The sequence below is a fragment of the Bos mutus genome, chromosome 12 (genome assembly GCF_027580195.1).
Source record: "Bos mutus isolate GX-2022 chromosome 12, NWIPB_WYAK_1.1, whole genome shotgun sequence".
Classification (NCBI taxonomy): domain Eukaryota; kingdom Metazoa; phylum Chordata; class Mammalia; order Artiodactyla; family Bovidae; genus Bos; species Bos mutus.
The window spans coordinates 12,680,930-12,701,346 of NC_091628.1; the positions used below are offsets into that span (position 1 = coordinate 12,680,930).

Below are 20,417 nucleotides of genomic sequence, written 5' to 3' on the forward strand. Positions count from 1 at the left end.
GTGTCTGGCTCTTTGCGACCCCATGGAGGGTAGCACGCCAGGCCTCGCAGTCCTTCACCATCTCCCAGAATTTGCTCAAATTCATGTCCGTTGAGTCAGGGATGCCATCCAACCATCGCATCCTCTGCCGCCCACTTTTTTTGCCTTCAATCTTTTCCGGCATCAGGGAACCCCTTAATGGCTCCTGTCCTTAAAGTTCTTTGCCTTGAGGTGTTTTCAGAGTCTTAACCATTGACTCTTCACAACAAGCCAGGAGGTCTCCGGCTCCATCCAGGTGCATACAAAGTGTCCCCCGACATCCTGTGGATTAGAAATTCCAAAGCGAGCATTAGCGGAGGGACAAAGAGGGGCTGAGACATCGATTGTAAATCAACCCTAACCTTGTCTCTTGGACTTCCCTGGCAGTGGTCCAGTGTCAGTGTAGGGGGCGTGGGTTCAACCCCTCATCAGGGAACTAGAGCCCACGTGCCAGGTAGCTCGGCCTAAAAAAAACCAGTCCTGTCTCTTTTGTTGTTCCATAGCATCTGGTGGTTATTCTTTCTGTGCTTTGTGAGCCAAGAATGCCATGGAAATAAAATCTTTGCAACTAAAGATGAGCTCTCGATAAGACAGTAAGATCTCTCTCCAGGGGAGGAGCTGTGTGCCAAGTCTGCATGGATGGAAGCGCAGGAGACCTGCAGGAGATGACTCTGAAGTGGTGCCATGTGGCTTGAACACCCAGAGTGTTCTCAAGGGTGATGGGCTTTGGGGATGCAGGGGAGGAGTGGCAGGAGAGCCTGGGGTGGTAACCAGCCCAGTCATGCATGGCCCAGGTTAGGAATTAGACTTGTTGCTCAAGTCTGCCCGTAGCCCCTGGAGGGTTTTCAGAAGAGAAGGGACTTCATCAATAGAGGAACAGATGAAGATGTGGTACATATACACAGCAGAATATTACTTTGGCCATAAATATTAATATTTATATTAATTGCCCATATATATATTTGTATATAATTGGGCAATATATATAATTTGGCCATAATATTACTTGGCCATAAAAAGAATGAAATAATGCCATTTGCAGCAACATGGATAGATAGACCCAGAGATTATCATACTAAATGAAATGTCAGACAGAGGAAGACAAATACCATATGATATTGCTTATATGTGGAATCTAAAGAAAAGATACAAATGAATTTATTTGCAAAACAGAAATAGACTCATAGACATAGGAAACTAACTTATGGTTACTGTCGTGGTCTGGGCGTGGGTTGGAAAAGAATTTCCAGGCATGAGGCAGAATGAGAGGGAAATAAAGTTTATTAGAATAGGAGACACTGTTAGAACAGCGGGCCGGCTCAAGGGAGAACCGACGTTGAACAAGGCTCCTTAGTCCACTTTTATACCCGGGATACAAGGAGTGGGGTAGGGGTCTTGCGGGTCATTTGCTATTGGATGAGGCATATATACTGAGTTGGGGGAAGAGTAAGGCAAATGGGGAAGAGGGGAGACAGGTTATACCACTCAGGAGACTGAAATCCATTAATAGTTACAACACGGGGGAGGGAAGGATGATAAGGGTCCAGTTTATCCGTTCCTGCATTCCAGGACCCTCCTTAGTTTTATCTGCTCTTTTATCCTTGGGTCCCACAGTTACCAACCGGGAAAGACAGGGGAGGGATAAGTTAGGAGTTTGAGATTAACATATACACACTACTATATATAAAACAGATGACCAGCAAGGACCTACTGTGTAGGATAGGGAATGTTACTCAGTATCTTGTAGTAACCTATAAGAGAAAAGAATCTGAAAATGTTTATCCACACCTGATGCTAGGAGCCAACTCATTGGAAAAGACCCTGATGCTGGGAAAGGTTGAAGGCAAGAGGATGAGATGGTTGGATGGCATCACTGACTCAATGGACATGAGTTTGAGCAAACTCCGGGAGATAGTGGAGGACAGGGAAACCTGGGGTCACAAAGGGTAGGATAGGACTTAGCGACTAAACACACACATATATACTTATGTATAGATATATAGTATCCGAATCATTTTGCTGCACACCTGAAACTAACACAACATTGTAAGTAAACTGTATTTCAATAAAATTTTTTTTAAAAATTTTTAAGAAAATAGAAGGTAACGGCCTTGCTCCCTTTCAGACTTTCTGACACTCGCTCTAGCAGCATTGGGCTGGTTTGAGGAAAGCAGGAGCCCAGAAGAGGGGGTAGGAGGCTATTATAGTAACTTTGGAGAAGGCAATGGCACCCCGATTTAGTACTTTTGCCTGGAAAATCCCATGGACGGAGGAGCCTGGTGGGCTGCAGTCCATGGGGTCTCGAAGAGTTGGACACGACTGAGCGACTTCACTTTCCCTTTTCACTTTCATGCACTGGAGAAGGAAATGGCAACCCACTCCAGTGTTCCTGCCTGGAGAACCCCAGGGATGGGGGAGCCTGGTGGGCTGCAGTCTATGGGGTCACACAGAGTCGGACACGACTGAAGCGTCTTAGCAGCAGCAGCAGCAATGAGAAATGATGACGGCTTGAAGGAAGGCAGTGGTCCTCTGGCTGGAGGGATGAGGATGGATTTCTGAGCTCTTTGCAAGGTGCAAGTCTGCAGGATTTCTCTGCAGGAATAGGAAACTGGCTATTCATTTTCAGAAACAACCCTCGTGTGGCATTCATGTGCTAACTCGGCTGATGAATACACTATTCTCGTAACTAGGTTGGAGAAGAATTACAGGAAGGGTATCATTAAGATGTTAAAATGAATGCATTACATATGTTAACAAGTGTATGAACCCTGTATTATATCTGGCAAACGGGGTGTTAAATCCTTGTTCAACCAGCCAGATGTCCCTGCAGCTGCCTTTGGGATTGCAGAGGGAGGCAGCCACCTGAGACCCCAGCTAGGAGCTGGTGCCAGTGGCTTCCGGAAGCATCTGGCTAGACAAATTGCTCCTCCTGCGCTCTGACTGACAGGTACCGCATGGATGGCGCAAGTCACATCACAATGCGCAGGTGGGCTCTTTAGTCTGATGAGACCAGACTCCAGCGACTTGACTTTTCTCAGGGTTATCTTTACAGTTGGGAGTATCCTCGGTGAAGATTTGTATCTGTTTATCCATATGATTTTATAAGACCAAATTAATAACGTTCACTCTTGAATTGGAAGGCTCTCAAAGTCTTGTTGGGGGCGGTTATCCAGCTGAGTTTGCAGAGGCTGGGTTGAGCGTTTGCTGTCAATGTTTAAATAACCTGGAGCAAAATTCCCATGACTGCTCAAAAGGAGCTGAAAATGCTGACAGGTGTTTATATTTATTCTTATGGAGTGGCTCTGATATATCAAGATTGAGCCAGTTCTGGGATGTCTCTCCCCTACTTCTCTTTGGCAAAATGATCCGAAAATATTGTAAGATGTTCAGGGGCGCCTGGCACAACAGTCTCCCCATCACACTCCCGGGAATCGTACTTAGATGTTGAATTAAGGCGGAAGTTGAAGAGAAGCCATCCTAGAGACCACAGTTACACAATCCTATTGATCTTTTGTGTACTCTCTTTCTTGAAGGAGAAATTGTGAAATCCCAACATTTTTCTCTGAGTGAAATAAAAAGTGGAAATTAAAGAAAAAGGAAATATCATACCGGTTGTTTTCTTGTCCAAATGTACTGTGACGGCAAAGATGAAAAAGTCAGTGCAGTCTAAATAGGAAAATACCACAAGGAGATTTTCAAAATGTTTGGTAATTTCCTCATCATCTATTGTTTTTAGAACTTTGTGGAGTTGGGGCAGAAGGCAGTTTGAAACCTGCAGTCTGGCTTGTCAATGTTAGACAGTGTCCACTAGGTGGCAGCATGTCAGAGGATTTCTTTTATCCTTGAATTGGCAGTGATTTCTTTGGCTGTCTACCAGTAGTTCGGTTTTTCTTTTTTGTCCCGTTTTGAAGGGTTAAATGAAGCTCTCACAATTTAGACGCAAATTATGCTTATTTAAAAATGCATAAATTAGCTGAAAAGCCTTCTTGTTATAGTGTGACCATAAATATAAGTTCATTCATGCATGGGATTTTCCTAGGAACTTACAGGTAAGATCCTACCAGTCCTGAGTAGGTTTTGGAAGCCAGGGGGTAGGTCTCTTTGTCCTTGAATGTGACAGACGCTAAACATGCTCTCTTCTGAGAAGGCAGATCGCTGATGTTCCTGGGGAACAGGACGCTGGTTTTTCTTTAGGAGTTCTCAGCCAACAGAAGATAGAGAGGGCGGTCTGCCCAGCTTTCTCACCCTGGAGACTGTTTCTGGCTTCTGCTGGAGGCTGTTCGCTGGGAGGCGTGTCAAACCTCTCTATACTTCTTTATGCATAGCTGTGGGCATTCTGGAGGACAGGAGGGAGACAACCTATGATTGTACTGTGTGTGTCAACTTAAAAACGATTCCCAACCTAGAAGTGGAGAGTTACGTTTTATTCAGTGGGAATTTTTAGGACCTCAAGCCTGGAGACAGCATCTCACATGACCGCGAGAGAACTGCCCTGAGGAGGGGAAGGGAGGAGCCAGGTTGTACAGAAGTTTTGCGACAAGGGGCTGGGAGTCTGAACGTCAAACAATTAATGCTAATTAAAGGAGACAGATAACTGAAGTTTAGGCATTTAGCGCTTTCCTGTGTATGAGAAGATGCAAGAGTCTGGGCTCACTCAAATCATTCCCTTGATATGCCCCTCAGCTACGGGGCTTCCCTGGTGGCTCAGCAGCTAAGGAATCTGCCTGCAGTGCAGGAGACTCAGGTTCAACCCCTAGGTCCGGAAGATCCCCTGGGGAAGAGAATGGTACCCGCTGCAGGATTCTTGCCTGGAGAATTCCGTGGACAGAGAAGCCTGGTGGGCCACCGTCCACGGGGTCGCAAAGAGTGAGAGGCTCCCGCTTTCGCTTTTCACCCTGTCATCTGGGGCCGCGCTCCTGTTTTCCTGCCCTGAGTGTCTCGCCACAGGGTGTGGCTGCATTTCCCGCCCTGAGTTTCTCACCACGGGGCACGCTGCCGCTTGGTGTTCTTTGCTTTCTGAGCTCCCTCTGGGCTCATCCGCTCATCAGCGGGAGTGGCTGCGATCGCCCGGGACTATGAACATCCTTGTTTACTGATCCAGCAGGAAATATTCCATTTCTCAATGTGTGTCCAGGGAGTTAACTAAAAAAAAAAAATTACAGCTGGGTTTAAAATAAGATAAAACCCATAAAACATTCCTTAAAAGATCTCTTTTATGTGAATAATTTGTTCAGAGGAAAGGAGTTTGGATGTTCTTTGTAGTGTCTTCCCCAAATTAGACAGATCAGATCTTTCTGAATTCAAAGAAACCAGAAGCAGTGTCGGAATGATAAGATTTAGGACTAAAGAACTCTGCGAATTTTAAAACACTCTAATTAATGTGACAAAAGGAGAGGACGGCTGTGGATGAAAATAAATGTAAATGCAAAGCTTGGGAGATAAATAGAATTGTACTCCTTCAGAAGAGTCTCCTATAATCTTGAAAATTAAGAATATTAGGAGGCCATTCAAGAGAGAACTGCATGGTATGTACATAGTCAAGTATCTGAGCTTTCAGAAAAGGGACCAGGGTGGCCCTGCTCTGTGGCGGGACCTTGATGGAGTCACTACTGGAGATGTGAGGCCCCCACACCCAGGGCCTGCCTGGCTGAGTCTGGAGGCTCCTCCACCCGACAGGCAAGCTCTGAACTCCTCCAGCAGGTTCTGAGCCTGCTGTTCTCTGAAGACTCCCTCCCTCCATCCCAGGAATTCTGAGACCGTATTTCCTGATGTTGAGGTTCCTTTTTGTCAGATCCCCTGGTCCAGGTGGGCGAGAGGGGGAAAAAAAAGACTCTTTCCCCCTCTCCCCACTTAGGTTCACCAGTGGGGGTCCTATAAATTAGACTGACAAAAGACAAGTTAATAAGAGAAGCCATCCCAGTTTATTTAATGTAGGTTTTATGTGACACAGGAGCCTTCATAAGGAAATGAAGACCCACAGGAATAGTTAAGCGGAGTGGGTTTTATACTCAGTTTGATGAAGAGTGGAAAGGTGTAGGGAAAAAATGGGACAGGACAGGGTCTCAGTGAAGGGTGGTACACTGGGGGAAACTCAGCAAGGCCCGTTCCTTCATTTTTTTTTTTTTTTTTCATATTTAAGCTGGATCTTGCAGCAATCACTTTTTCTCCCAAATAGGAAAAAAATAGGATAATGTTTTTGTTAATTAACCTCAGACACAGCTCTGTAATATGATTTTTTCAGTATTTGTTATCCACATAGTCTTTGTTCCTTTATATGAAAATTACATAAACTTTTTTTTTTTTGAACTTTTTATTTTATATTGGCATATAGTTGTTGATTAATGAGGAAGGCATGGCAACCCACTCCAGTGTTATTGCCTGTAGAATCCCCTGGACAAAGGAGCCTGGTGGGCTACAGAAAGGGGTTGCAGAAAGTCAGACCTGACCGAAGCAACTTAGCAGGCACGCACACATAGCCGATTGACAATGTTGTGATGGTTTCAGATCGACAGCAAAGTGACTCAACTATACATACACGTGTCCATTCTCCTTCAGTTTCCTCTGGGTGTTGTCCCATCTTAAGAGATGAAGAGGCTCCCTTCTTCCAGATGGGGAAGGTACCTCTCACCTGAGGATCTATGACCTGCTTCAGGGAGAAGAGGGAGGCCAAGAGGTTCTTCCTGCATCCACCATTTCTCAAAATCATATAGATCACTATATTTGGGGGCAGCATGTCCAGAACTCCATCACAGGCCACTGATACTTTCCTGCCAGCCTCCTAGAGTATAGTCTTCTAAAGAGGAGCATGTGCGTGCTCAGTCATGTCTGACTCTTTGTGACTCCATGGACTGTAGCCCAGCAGGCTCTTCTGTCTGTGGGATTTCCCAGATAAATTGTGAGAATATAATCAATGACTAAATAGAGCTCTCACCAAACCACCATTCATGGAAATGCTCAAATAGTAATGTTTCTCTATGCCTGCTACATATCAGAATCACCTGGGGAGATTACTGTAAAAAAAAAAGAAAATCCAGCAAGTCAATATCAGACTAACTGAGTTAGACTGGCTGGAGTTGGGCCAGGGCACCCCCAAACTGTAGTCTCTTATGTTCATGGTTAATGTGTACACATAAATAAGAATGATCTTAGAGTTCAAAAGATTGGAGGTGGGGTAAGAATATAAGAACAGACATTGAGTCTACATTTTTTGTACTTTGCTTTTCATGTGGATGGTTTTTGAGAAACCTGTATGGCTTTTGAGAAGAAACTGCAATTCTTGGATACCCAAAATTGTATAACATGAAAGCAGGATTACCTCATGGGTCTTTTGCTTGAGTTTTAATTCATCCTGGGTCATGACACTTTTTTTTTTTTAAAGCAAACATTGAAAGTGCTTCAGAATGGCTCTGGTTATTGCGTTTTCTTGTAATAAAGAGATTCTATGACAGCACTGACCTAGCAGCTGCTGATTAAATGGACAGAAGTTCATTCCCGGGTGGGAGAGAACAAACTTTCCCTGCCCACTTAATCAGTGACTTTTGTCTGCTGTGTCTCTGGCCTGGTCTCAAGCTTTGAGAAACTCTCAGAGGTGCACATCTCTGAAGTCTTTGGGGATGGGAGTGGGGTTGCTCTTCTCAAATGGAGGCCCCAGGTCAGCCACGCCAGCTCACCTGCGAGAAATGCGCATTCTCAGACTCCACCCCTGGGAAGTCAGGCTTCACATTCAAGGCTGAGAACCTTGGAGCTAACACAATGGTTCTCTCCTTGTCTTTCTCAGGAATAAATGTGTTCTTCTCAATAGGAAAGCTCCCAGCAGGCAGGCGTTCGCAGGCCTGTGTCACACCGGGTGCTGCTCCCTTCTTCCATCCCCAGCCTCCTTTTCAACGTGATTTTGGGGCTCCGGCAGGAGATGAGTACGCGTCTTTCTACTTCGCTGTCTTGAACCCCGTTCCCCCCTCTTCCTTCTGATGATGAGGTCCATCAGGGCTAGAGGGAGAATGAGAGGCAGCCTGAAGTCTCTGAACTCCTGTCATCCAGGTTCCGACTCCTATTCCGTCTTCTCAGAGGTAGTAATCAGATGAAGGTACGTTATAGACACCTATAGAAATAGATAAGGAGATGCACAATGTATAAAGATATATTTAATCATAAATATGTAAAGCTATATACACTGTATAGTAAACATTTCATATATTGGGTTGGCCAAAAGTTTCATCCATAAGATGGTACAGAAAAATCTGAACAAACTTTTTGGCCCACCCAATATGTATCTTCACTTTATATGTATAAATATATATAATGAATAAAGATACATTATGTATGCAATATATTACACATTTGTAACAGATGTATACAATGTATCATTGTGTATATATAAATGCATAAATACACACACACTGTAAAATAGGTAGGTTGTGCATGTATAAATCTTTGTTGAGATTGCAGGGAAGGCTAGGAAATTCCAGAAATCAGGATCCCATTGGGAAGCAGGGGAGAGAAATAAATCTTGGATGGAGTGGGAGAAGGAAAGGGCCTGGTGAGGACCACTGGACAGCCCCAAAGGACCAGCCACCATTTGCCCCAGAACTGTGCAGGGCAGTGCCCTGAGCAATAAGGGCAGCAGGTAGTCCTGGATGAGGCTGAAAAGTTTCCACTAAAAGTCAGAAAACAGATCTATGGATACCAAAGGGGAAAGGGGAGGATGGGAGGAAGTGGGAGGCTGGGACTGACTTACATACACTATCAATACTGTGAATAAAGTAACTAATGAGAACCCACTGTACAGTGCAGGGGATCTACTGAATGCTCTGCGGTGACCTGAAGAGGAAGGACGTCCACAAGGGAAGGGATTTATGGATATGTGTTCATTTTGCAGTACAGGAGAAATTAACACAGCAGCGTCAAGCAGCTATACACCAATAAAATTTTTTTAAAAAGATCCCAATGCGCAAAAAAAAAGAAAGTTAGTCACACTGCGTGTAACTTCTTTAGGCCGTTAGAACAGGTAATTGAAGACAGCGCTGCTGTGTCCTCCAAGGGCCTTTAAAAATAAGATTCTCCATGTCTGCATCTCCATTGCTGCCCTGCAAACAGATTTATCAGTACCGTCTTTCTAGATTCCACATGCATGAATTAATATGTGATATTTGTCTTTCTCTCAGGGGAAGAAGGGAGTGGGACGGATGGAGAGAGTAGCACGGAAACAGATACGTGACCATATGTAAAACAGATCGCAAGTGGGAACGTGCTGGGTGACACAGGGAGCTCCACCCAGATACACACTCTGCGATGACCTAGAGGGGCGTGGTGGGGAGGGAGGTGGGAGGGGTGTTCAGGAGGGAGGGGACCTGTGTATGCCTGTGGCTGATTCATGTTAATGTGTGGCAGAGGCCAACACACTATTGTAAAGCAATTATCCTCCAGTTAAAAAATAAAAGTAGCTTAAATTCTCTTCTCTCTTGGGGATCCTGAAGGCAAACAGAAGAATCAGTGTAATTTTATCACTTCCGTTAGCAGTTGAAAAACTGTGTTTCTGCCTCTATCTACCCACCCATCATCTGTCTCAAAGCCCTTGTCTCCAGACACTCAAAGAACTTGAGCTATCTGGCCCATCTTTTAAACATTGTGGAGGGTGGGGTAGTTATCATGGATCATCACCCCAATAACACAGAAATTCGGATTCTCTCCAGAGTGTTTCTAGTGTTAATATTACTAATAATTTATTTTTAAAATATCTATTTATCTGTTTATGTGTCTGCTTCGGGTCTTAGTCATCGTGCCGTGTGGGATCTTTCCTTGTGGCAACAGGCTGCATAGTTGTGGCACAACTTAGGGCTTAGGGCTTAGTTGCCTCTCCGCATGTGGGATCTTACTTCCCCGACTAGGGGTCGAACGCGTGTCCCCTGCATTGCAAGGTGGATTCTTAACCACCCAACCACCAGGCAAGTCCCTCTAGTAGTATTTACATGTATGGCTTTACCAGACCCTTTGCTAAGTGCCTACGTGTATGAGCTCATTGAATCTTCACAACCACCTATGATAGAGGCCCCCTGTGGTCGGGGTATTGTTAATATGTATGTTAGTACATCCAGGGGCCTGGGAAGGGACTTGACCTGAAGTCAAAGCCTGAAGTTTCATCTGCATCACTTTACTATTTAATAGGAGCTAAGGTCTTGATTTGGAGAAGGCAATGGCACCCCACTCCAGTACTCTTGCCTGGAAAATCCCATGGATGGAGGAGCCTGGTAGGCTGCAGTCCATGGGGTCGCTAAGAGTCAGACACGACTGAGCGACTTCACTTTGACTTTTCACTTTCATGCACTGGAGAAGGAAATGGCAACCCACTCCAGTGTTCTTGCCTGGAGAATCCCAAGGACAGGGGAGCCTGGTGGGCTGCCGTCTATGGGGTCGCACAGAGTCGGACACGACTGAAGTGACTTAGCAGCAGCAGCAGCAGCAGCAGCAGCAGCAGTTACCTACTGGACCCTTCACTGTCAGGGCTCAAATAGAGACAGGCAGTTACCTATACTCTTTGTGTGGGGTTTCCCCAGTAGCCAGAGGTAAAGAATCTGCCTGCCAGTGCAGGACATGTGAGTTCGATCCCTGGATCGGGAAGATCCCCTGGAGAAGGGAATGGCAACCCGCTCTGTATTCTTGTCTGAGAAATCCCGTGGACAGAGGAGCCTGGCGGGCTACAGTCCATGACATTGCCAAGAGTCAGACACGACTTAGCGACTGAACAACGACAATGCTTTTTATGTACTTGAGCTCTTTTTGTTTCTGCCTTGAGCTTCTACACCTCTATTTGTGGCAATATTTTAAGTTAATTACTGGTGATCTAAAAGCTCTTGGACATCCATGTAGTACTTTAAATACACTGTGACTTTTTAAAATAAAAAATTAACCACTGGGAGCCAGGCATCTTTCTCTTTCTTATGGGGTGAGCGTCAACGTTAGAACAGGAATTCACTAATGAAATAGACATAAAAAGAGCCTCCCTAAAGATTTAAGAGGGTCATACATTCTGTGGTAATTGTTATTTTCCTAGTTAACTTCATCTTCGTTTGTGTACCTGCTACAAATGTTTCATTATGTTTGGTGATTCCATGTTTTATAATTTACACTGTCTTTTATTTCCTCTTACTGTCCGAAGTATTTTGTTGAATAGTATGTGTGTAATCTACTTTTTAAGCACATCAGATAACTCTTTGGAGATGAACTTCCCCTGATGGCTACTTAGAACATCAAGAAATTTTACTACCTATGTATTTTTGGCATATTTTGAGGGAAAGAGGATTAATTTATTGTATGTCTAACAGTCCTGAATTCTTAACTGCCTTATCAAAAGAGTGAGTGTATAAATAAGATTTTTTTTTTCTTTTTATTGCAGGAAATGCAACATATTGTTAAATCACAGCACATTAGAGCAGAAAAAGGTAAGCGTGGACCTGTACAAATATTTGAAAACCCCTAGGGTGACTCCTCCTTGGGCTAATGTGGCTTCTCTTATCCCCAGCCATGGTGGAAGGTTCATGGTTAGATCTGGCCAGAAGGAACAAACCTGAGATTCAGCCCTTTGCCCATCTCACGATTAACGCCACAGACATCCCATCAGGTAAGTTCCGTTTGCATCCAGCCTGAACAATATTTCAAGAGTCATTTGTCACCCCAACTGAATACTCAGACCTATTCTTAGCCTGTTACCAAAATTTTGAGAGCCCGTAACTTCTAGACCAGAAGAAAAGTCATCTGGTCTTCAGTTTGTCATCCACACCATGGAAACAGTGATTCTCAATCATGCAGGAATCCACATCATCACTATATTCATTTTCAGACCATCAGAGTGACTTTATGTTAAACAACTGCCAGGTGAGGTGGTATAGCTGAGAAGAATGGTCTCTTGGTATACTCATCTCTGTTTATCCAGGCCAAAGTTGACAAATCCCCATGATTGGCCTGTGAGGTGCGTGAATTCCTCCAGGTAGTCATATACTCTGGGCTTCCCAGGTGGCTCAGTGGGTAAAGAATCCACCTGTAATGCAGGAGAAGTAGGAGATGTGAGCTTGATCCCTGGGCTGGGAAGATCCTCTAGAGCAGAGCATGGCAACCCACCCCAGTGTTCTTGCCTGGAGAATCCCATGACAGAGGAGCCTGGCAGGCTGCAGTCCACAGGGTCGCAGAGAGTCGAACACGACTGAAGTGACTGAGCACACACACAGTCATACTCAGCCGTCTCCTGCGGAGTGCCAGGTAGAAGCTTATCAGAGTGATATTTCAGAGGCAGGGGCCCTCTAGAAAATGAGACACACTCTTTCTCCAGGGGGTTATCACTATTTTTCAGGCTAGATATTTAGCTCAGTGGACTGGAGACCTGATTTTCTTTTGGAAAGAGAAGACTCAGAGCTCTGCATCTACATCTACCCAATGTAGTCCATCATACAATCCCCAATGGTTACTTCACATGAGGCTAGGTGAACTTAAAAAAGATTACAAAGAACCTTACAACAGTGTTGACTCCATATTGGCGCTTGCCATCTGCCTCTACAAGGATTAGATCACCTGCTGTTATAGCTATTGGCCTTCAATACCCCCTGAAGGGAGTTCAGGGTGGAGATCAGGAATGAGGCGCTCTGTGCTCTGGAAAAACTGGCAGAACAGGTCTTTAGATAGATAGATATTTTCAGGATCTGATTTTATGAGCTAGATACATGTATCTTTTCATATCTAGGAAAGCACTAAATCCCTTCATGGTGACCTCAGCTCCTCGTGACTAACAGAAAACTTTTGCAAAGATATGTGCTTGATTGCACTGAACTCCCCCTTCTCCAAAATCATATATATTGACCTTCCTGCTACCTCTTTGGAGCAGTTTTTCAGAGCTGTCTGAGGCGCTGTCTCCCAGGCTGCAGTCCTCATTTTGCCCCAAATAAAGCTTAGCTCGCATAAAACTTAACTTGCAACTCTCACAATTCTGAAATTTTTTTAAGTCAACAGTAGAGTTAACATGGAACATTACTATCGTTATACTATTTATTGGATACACACTATGTGTCAAGCATTTTGCTTTGTGTTCATTATCTTTACTTCTAACTATCTCTAATTCTACAACCCTGCAAAATAGCTATTATTGTTCAGATTTTGCAAATAGGGAAACCAAGATGCACAGAGTGTAAGCTACCTGATCCAGGCTACAACATGGCAGGCTTAGAAACTGAATTCCACGCTAGCTGATTCCCAAGTCTGTGCTTTTTACTCTGTGGATTATCACATAAGTACCTTGTGGCCAGTTGGCTTTGTCGGAGGGAAATACTTTCAGTGTCCTTATGTTCCTCCCTTCCTGTAAGAAGTAGATGAATGCAGTTGTATAGCAGGTGTCTCGGGTCTGACTGCCTGGGTCTGAGGCCCCACCGCACTCCTTCCTGATTGGGTGACCGTGTGTGTATTATCGAAATCCTTTGTGTGTTAGCTTCTTCAAGGGGATGGTAATAGTATCTTACTTCCTGCAGCAGCTGTGAAGATTTAACCAGCTCACGTACTAACATGCTTATGTGGAAATGAGCACAGAGTAAGCACTCAGTGAATGCAATTTGTTATTTAGAGTTTAATTAAATAATTATACATATTCTTTTTTTCCAAAAAATTATTCAGGGCAAATTTTTCTTGTGCTGTGCTGTGCTCAGTCGCTTCAATCGTGTCTGACTCTTTGTGACCCCATGAATTGTAGCCCGCCAGGCTCCTCTGTCCGTGGGATTCTCCAGGCAAGAATACTGGAGTGGGTTGCCATTCCCTTCTCCAGGGCATCTTCCCAACCCAGGGATTAAACCTGAGTCTCCTGCATTGCAGGCAGATTCTTCACCCACTGAGCCACCTGGGAAGCCCAAAATGTTACCACTCCCATACCAGGAGTTGAACCTGGGCCGCCTGGATGAAAACCAGGAATCAAGACCATATGGGAAGTGCTAAATCTTAAAAAAATCCAAGTTTTAATAAACAGTTTTGAAGCCACTATTATATTTAATAGTATGGACCACAAAGGAATTTTGCCTGACTGCAGACACAGAAAGTGAGCAACCAACTCTGTGATTTTCAGAAGATTTTCCTCAACTCTCTCTCCTGTCCCAGATATTTGCTTCAAAAACAAATTTACTCTTTCTCTGTCTCTCTCTCTGTGTATGTGCCTTATGGAACTGTTCTAATTTTCTGAGTGGAAAACTATTTTGCATGTTCGCAGAGGCAATCAAATTAATACTGATCCATCATCTGTGTGTGCTGTGAATGCACTCTGCATTTATCTTTTTGGTTCATTTTAAATGGCATATGATAAACATTGCATTAGACTGTGTGCCAAGGTCTATTTGGCAATGACAAGCATGTTTTAGTTATAAAGCTCTCCCACCAGGCACCTAGCATCAAATCATTGCCAAAAACAAGGCAAAACTCCTGGACATTTTCTGATGGTTATTGAGCTTGAGATGGAGTGAAATGAACTAGTGTATGCTTCTGTTTAAGAAAATAGAATTTGATCTTCTGGCTCCTGGACTCATTTGAGTTCAGTGACTCCTTGAGTTCATTTATCTCCTATTTGGACCAGGATTGGATACTTTGGAGAAAGATGGCTTTACGTTTGCATGTTCACTTGGGGTCTCTTTTTCATACTTAGTTGTTCAGTCATGTCCTACTCTTTGCAACCCCACAGACTGTAGCCCGCCAGGGTCCTCTGTCCATGGGGATTCTCCAGCAAGAATTCTGTAGTGGGTTGCCATTTCCTCTTCAAGCGGATCTTCCCAACCCAGAGATCAAGTCCTGGTTTCCTGCACTGCAGGTGGATTCTTTACCATCTGAGCCATGGGCTTCCCTGGTGGCTTAGATGGTAAAGAATCTGCCTGTAATGCAGGAGGCCTGGAAAATTCTGTGGCTAGAGGAGCTGTTTCATACTTATTTGTACTTATCTACATATATGAAACGAATCAGAATCTGCCTTATACTGATACATTTCAAAGCTTCTTGATTTTTCATTGGGGAGTATTTCATGAGGTCGGGATTCATGGCTTTCTTAAGGGGAGCTCAGGCTAAATATCTGGAGAGGCTTCTCTAATAGCTAATAGCAGTGACTCGGGGTTGGGGAGGCTGGGAAGGCTGAAGGTCCTCTAGTGAGAGAAACTCAGGCTTGCGTGTGAGGTCCTCCAACCTGAAGGGGGCGCTCTTCTTGTCTTTTCTCCCCCTGGCATCTATTCATGAGCCCTCCAGTTGACACTGATGGCTTTTCTCCTCTCTCCTCTGCATACTGTGTGCATTTCATTCTTTGCTTGAACAGTTTCTCTCGCTCACAGTACTCTGCCTTTTCTCAGCCCATCCACATTTGATCCAAGTGCTCCCTGTTCTCTGTCACTGGGCTGAACTCACCTGATCACCATTAATTTCTGCAGCTTCCACTTGCAAGTTGCTTTAACTGAAGTTCAACCATGTGTTATGTGACATGCAGAGATGAAAATGTTACATTTCTCATTTTGCGTGCCCATTTCTTATTTTCTTCCCTTCTAAGTCATAAGCGCCTTGTGGGTACTCTGCATGATATAATTCTTAATTATGGGTAGAATGAATGTCCATAGGAAGCACCAGTCAAATATTTACTGAATGACTGAATCGATCAGGGAATGGATAAGAGTAAGTCTGTAGAGCAGGAAATTAGGATACTCCTTCCACTTGAGGTAACAATGAGAGTGGCAGGCGGTCAAGGTTTCTACATTCTTCCCTGCCTTCCCAGACCTATCTCCCAGCCCTTGGTCTAAGGCTAGCTGATCCATCCCATTGAGAGGATAGACCCCACCTTAGGCATTCCTTTGCTGTCTGTTAAGGACCACCATGGAAGGAAGATGAAGTATAAGGCCAATAATTGATTGGATAAAAGATTGAATACACAAGTAGGGGAAGAAGGAGGTAACCATCTGTTGATCTGAGATAGGAAACACCTTGAGTTTTATTAGCTTGTCATTGGACTAGGTGGCTGTTTACGAGCCCGGAGAAATAACTTTGCTAGTCTTTATGAATCGGAGAAGGCAATGGCACCCCACTCCAGTACTTTTGCCTAGAAAATCCCATGGACGGAGGAGCCTGTAGGTTGCAGACCGTGGGGTCGCTAGAGTCGGACACGACTGAGAGACTTCACTTTCACTTTTCACTTTCATGCATTGGAGAAGGAAATGGCAACCCACTCCAGTGTTCTTGCCTGGAGAATCCCAGGGATGGGAGCCTGGTGGGCTGCCCCATCAGGGTAGCCCACAGAGTCTATGGGGTCTCACAGAGTCGAACACGACTAAAGTGATGCAGCAGCAGCAGTGTTTATGAGGATGTGATGAGTAGAGTCTGAGAGTCTCATTTCTGACTCAGTTGGGACCATGGAATGATACTTATATTTGGGGTGCTTTCATCTGGGATGGTCTGAAGTAGGACCTTGGATGAAAAAGTGTGAGTGTCCTGCTGGTTCTGGAGGCCACGGTGCTTGGGATGGCTTCTCAGACTCGCTGTATCGCCCTCCTGTGGAAAAGATGTGCAGTTCAGGAGATCTGTCCTATTTCTGAACAGAGGGATGGGAAGCATTGACTTCTTTGCCTTTGAGGCCTAAGGGTGAGTGGCCCTACTGCAGCTTGGATCCTCCCGCACCTTTTTTTTTTTCTTCCTGGTGGAGGAAGAGCCTGGTGTTGAGGTCCCCAGACCATATTCCAGCTGCCTAGTGGCCCTCTGGAGGTGTTCTAGAAAAAGATGATGTGAACACCTCGATTTCCTGAGGATTCAGGCCAGTCTTGAAAGGTAGCTAGTGTGGGTTTCTGATTCTACAGGGTTCACCCAAGGACCCACTCTAACCAAAGGGTTGTCAGCTCTGATGGATCCATGGAATTTACTTTAAGTGTAAGTTCCATGGACTGATTTCTCTTGGCTGACAGGCAGCAAAGAACTTCTCCCTGGCTGCAGAAACTTCTCCTAACCCCATTCTGAGACTCCTCGGCTCTGTTTTGCCTTGTTGGAATTCTAGCAGATGACAACCTTGATTTATCACAAGTATTTACAAAATCCTCTGGTGGAAAACTTTGGATTTTCCACAGTATAACAGCTTTTTTCTCCACTAGATGAGACCTTTTCCAGTTGGATAATGGGTATCCACATAAATATAAATATTTGATTAATGGGGTTTATCGTGGATTTATCATGTCACAATTTTTAAAGAAGGGCTTCCCTGGTGGCTCAGTGGCAAAAAAATCAGCCTGCCAATGCAGAAGACATAGGTTTGATCCTTGAGTTGGGAAGATCCGTGGAGAAGAAAATGTCAACCTACTCTAGTATTCTTGCCTGGGAAATCTCGTGGACAGGAACTGGGTGGGCTACAGTCCATGGGGCCATAAAACAGTTGAACATGACTTAGCAACTAAACAGCAACAACAACAATTTCTAAAGACCTAGTAAAATACAATAAAAGACCTGAAATATTCAAAGCATTGGACACATTTAGGAGACTTCTAGAAACTTCCACTACTCCAAAAACAGGGGCATGAAGATCAGTTGTCACATTTCAAGTGTGAGAAGGGGCTAAAGGAGAATTCTGGTTTCTCAGAAGACATTTTAACCATTCTTTGGTCTTTACAAAAGACTGCATGAAGTTGTGAACCTGGGGAGGGCAATGCCAAGGATGTTTTCTCTGTGAACTTCTCTAGGGGAAGCTTTTCATTCATGTGAAATTGGGAGGCATTTAGGCTGTTGGAGGAGGAGAGAATCAATGGTGATGAGAATAGAGTTTAAGAGTTTGATTTTTTAGTCAAAGTTGCTGTGACCCAAATTTTCAGCTCCTTCTATATACCTCTCTCTGTGAATTAAAAGAGAAGGTGGGGCTATGTGAAATCTGGATATTCTCTTCCTATACTTGTTTTTTGCTTTCTTGATTCAGCTGCCTTTGGCTGATTCTCTTCCTTCGACCTTTATGCTCTGTAGGCTGAATCCTATTACTTCTTTAGGTTATTAGGCTCAGTAGCTGGTGGCTCAATGGTAAAGAATCTGTCTGCAATGTAGAAGGCTCAGGTTTGATCTGTGGGTTGGGAAGATCCCCCAAAGAAGGGAAGGGCAACCCACTGCAGTATTCTTGCCAGGAAAGTCCCATGGACAGAGGAGCCTGGAGGGCTACAGTCCTGGGTTGCAAAAAAGTCGAGTCCTGGACTCGACTGAAGTGACTGAGCACACAAGCCCAACAAAATCATTCTTGATCCTTCTGGAAGGAAGTAATCTCTTTCCTTTGAATTCCCTTTGCAGCATCCGCACCTTTCTTATCAGGGCCCGTGCCTTGCTTCCTGTCTGAACATATATCATGCTTACCCTTTGTGTGCTGTAGGCTCCTTGAAAAAGTGAGATTGTGTCTTTGTCCCCTCTCAGGTGCCCAGCAGACAACACAGGGACATATTAATGTACTTGTACTTTCCTTTTAGAAAATAAATCTTGAGAGGTCGTTCTCCCACTGGAACAATGACCGTCTCAGTATGTCTTTCTGCAACCTCTCAGAATTGTGAAGATTTGCTTCTCGTTGCAGGAGTAAGTTTCAAATTACTTGCTTCTCCTTTGCTTAGGTTCCCACAAAGTGACTCTGTCCTGCTGGTACCATGACCGAGGTTGGGCCAAGATCTCCAACATGACCTTCAGCAATGGGAAACTGATAGTTAACCAAGACGGCTTCTATTACCTGTACGCCAACATCTGCTTTCGACATCATGAGACTTCAGGAAACCTCAGTGCGAATTATCTTCAGCTGATGGTATATGTCACCAAAACCAGCATCAAAATCCCCAGTTCTCACACTCTGATGAAAGGAGGAAGCACCAAGTACTGGTTGGGGAATTCTGAATTCCATTTTTACTCCATAAACGTGGGAGGATTTTTTAAGCTACGGTCTGGCGAGAAGATAAGCATTGAGGTCTCCAACCCTTCACTACTGGATCCAGATCAAGATGCAACATACTTTGGGGCTTTTAAAGTTCGAGATATAGATTGAGCCCCATGTCGGGGAGAGTTTTCCCGTGTTTCCTAGGATGTATAGAAAACTCCCAAAGCAAGTCAAGAAAGATGTATATAGGTATGTGAAACTACTCAGAGCTATGACCCAAAGGGTACAAGAAGACCCTACCCATGCCTTTGACTCTGTAAGGAGCAAATATATTTACAGCCAATGGGAGATGTTGGACTCAAGGTGTATAAAAATCTAAGGGTTTTCTTACATAATGGTTCATAAATTTTGTAATGAGTTCCTAGAATTAAAGCAGATTGGAGGAGTTATGGCTGTCTTTGAGAAAAACTGCCTTTGGGCAATGGGAGGGGTTAATTCTCTGGCTCTATAATCTGTTGGTTATATACCACCATGCAGTTGAAGTGGAGAGGGTGTCTTTTAATTGCAAACTGATGACCATCTGAAGGGTTAAATTCTTTTGAATTGTTACATCTTGCTGGAACCTGCAAATAAATACTTTTTCTAATGAGGAGAGAAGAATATATGTATTTTTATATAATATCTAAAGTTATATTTCAGGTGTAATGTTTCCTGTGCAAAGTATTGTAAATTATATTTGTGCTATAGTATTTGATTCAAAATATTTAAAACTGTCTTGCTGTTGACATATTTAATGTTTTAAATGTACAGACATATTTAACTGGTGCACTTTGTAAATCCCCTGGGGGAGAACTTGCGGCTAAGGGGAAGAAATGTTGTTTGTTAATATCAACTGTATTATATTTCTCCATTCTTTTTAACTTAATAGATTTTTCAGACTTGTCAAGTCTGTGCAAAAAAATTAAAGTGGATGCCTTGAATAATAAGCAGAATGTTGGCCACCAGGTGCCTTTCAAATTTAGGAGCTAATTGACTTTAGAAAGCTGACATTGCCAAAAAAGACACATAATGGGCTACTGGGCTGTCAAGAGTATTTATATAATTATTAAACAGGTGTTTTTTTCCTACAAGTGCTGCAAATTGTAAATTTTTTTAATGAAAAAGTTATCAGTGGCTTATGGCAAAGAAATTCCATTTTTAATTTAGTGGAAGTTATTTTATACTATACAATAAAAACATTGCCTTTGAATGTTATTTTTTTGGTATGAAAATAAATTTATAGGAAAACCTGCCTTGTGAGTTTGTGCTTATCTTTTATGTCTGTCTTGCTCTGTGATCCTTTCTCTTCAATATGGTAATGTGGCTTCTATCTTTCCAAAAGTTATTTCTCCCAGTAGGGGGAAATGCAGATTTAATTAAAATTAGGAACAGATTCAGTTAAATTAATGAACCTCAGAATTTGAAAAATAATTTACGAGGGATTTGTATGCAAGACTGTAGCCAGAACATAGAGACTTTACCACTCAGAAAAGAAAAAAAA

General features: G+C 43.7%; 1 protein-coding gene across 1 annotated transcript in view; it reads left to right on the plus strand.

Annotated features, from left to right (window-relative positions):
* The window catches only part of TNFSF11 (TNF superfamily member 11), a 41,817-nt gene extending 21,740 nt beyond the window's left edge, over nt 1-20,077 (plus strand). Inside the window, exons 3-5 of the mRNA XM_070380831.1 lie at nt 11,408-11,453; nt 11,534-11,632; nt 18,624-20,077. Of these exons, the coding sequence (XP_070236932.1) occupies nt 11,408-11,453; nt 11,534-11,632; nt 18,624-19,045 (567 nt within the window). The 3' untranslated portion in view covers nt 19,046-20,077. The remainder of the gene's footprint in view (nt 1-11,407; nt 11,454-11,533; nt 11,633-18,623) is intronic.
* Nucleotides 20,078-20,417: the final 340 nt, after the last annotated feature.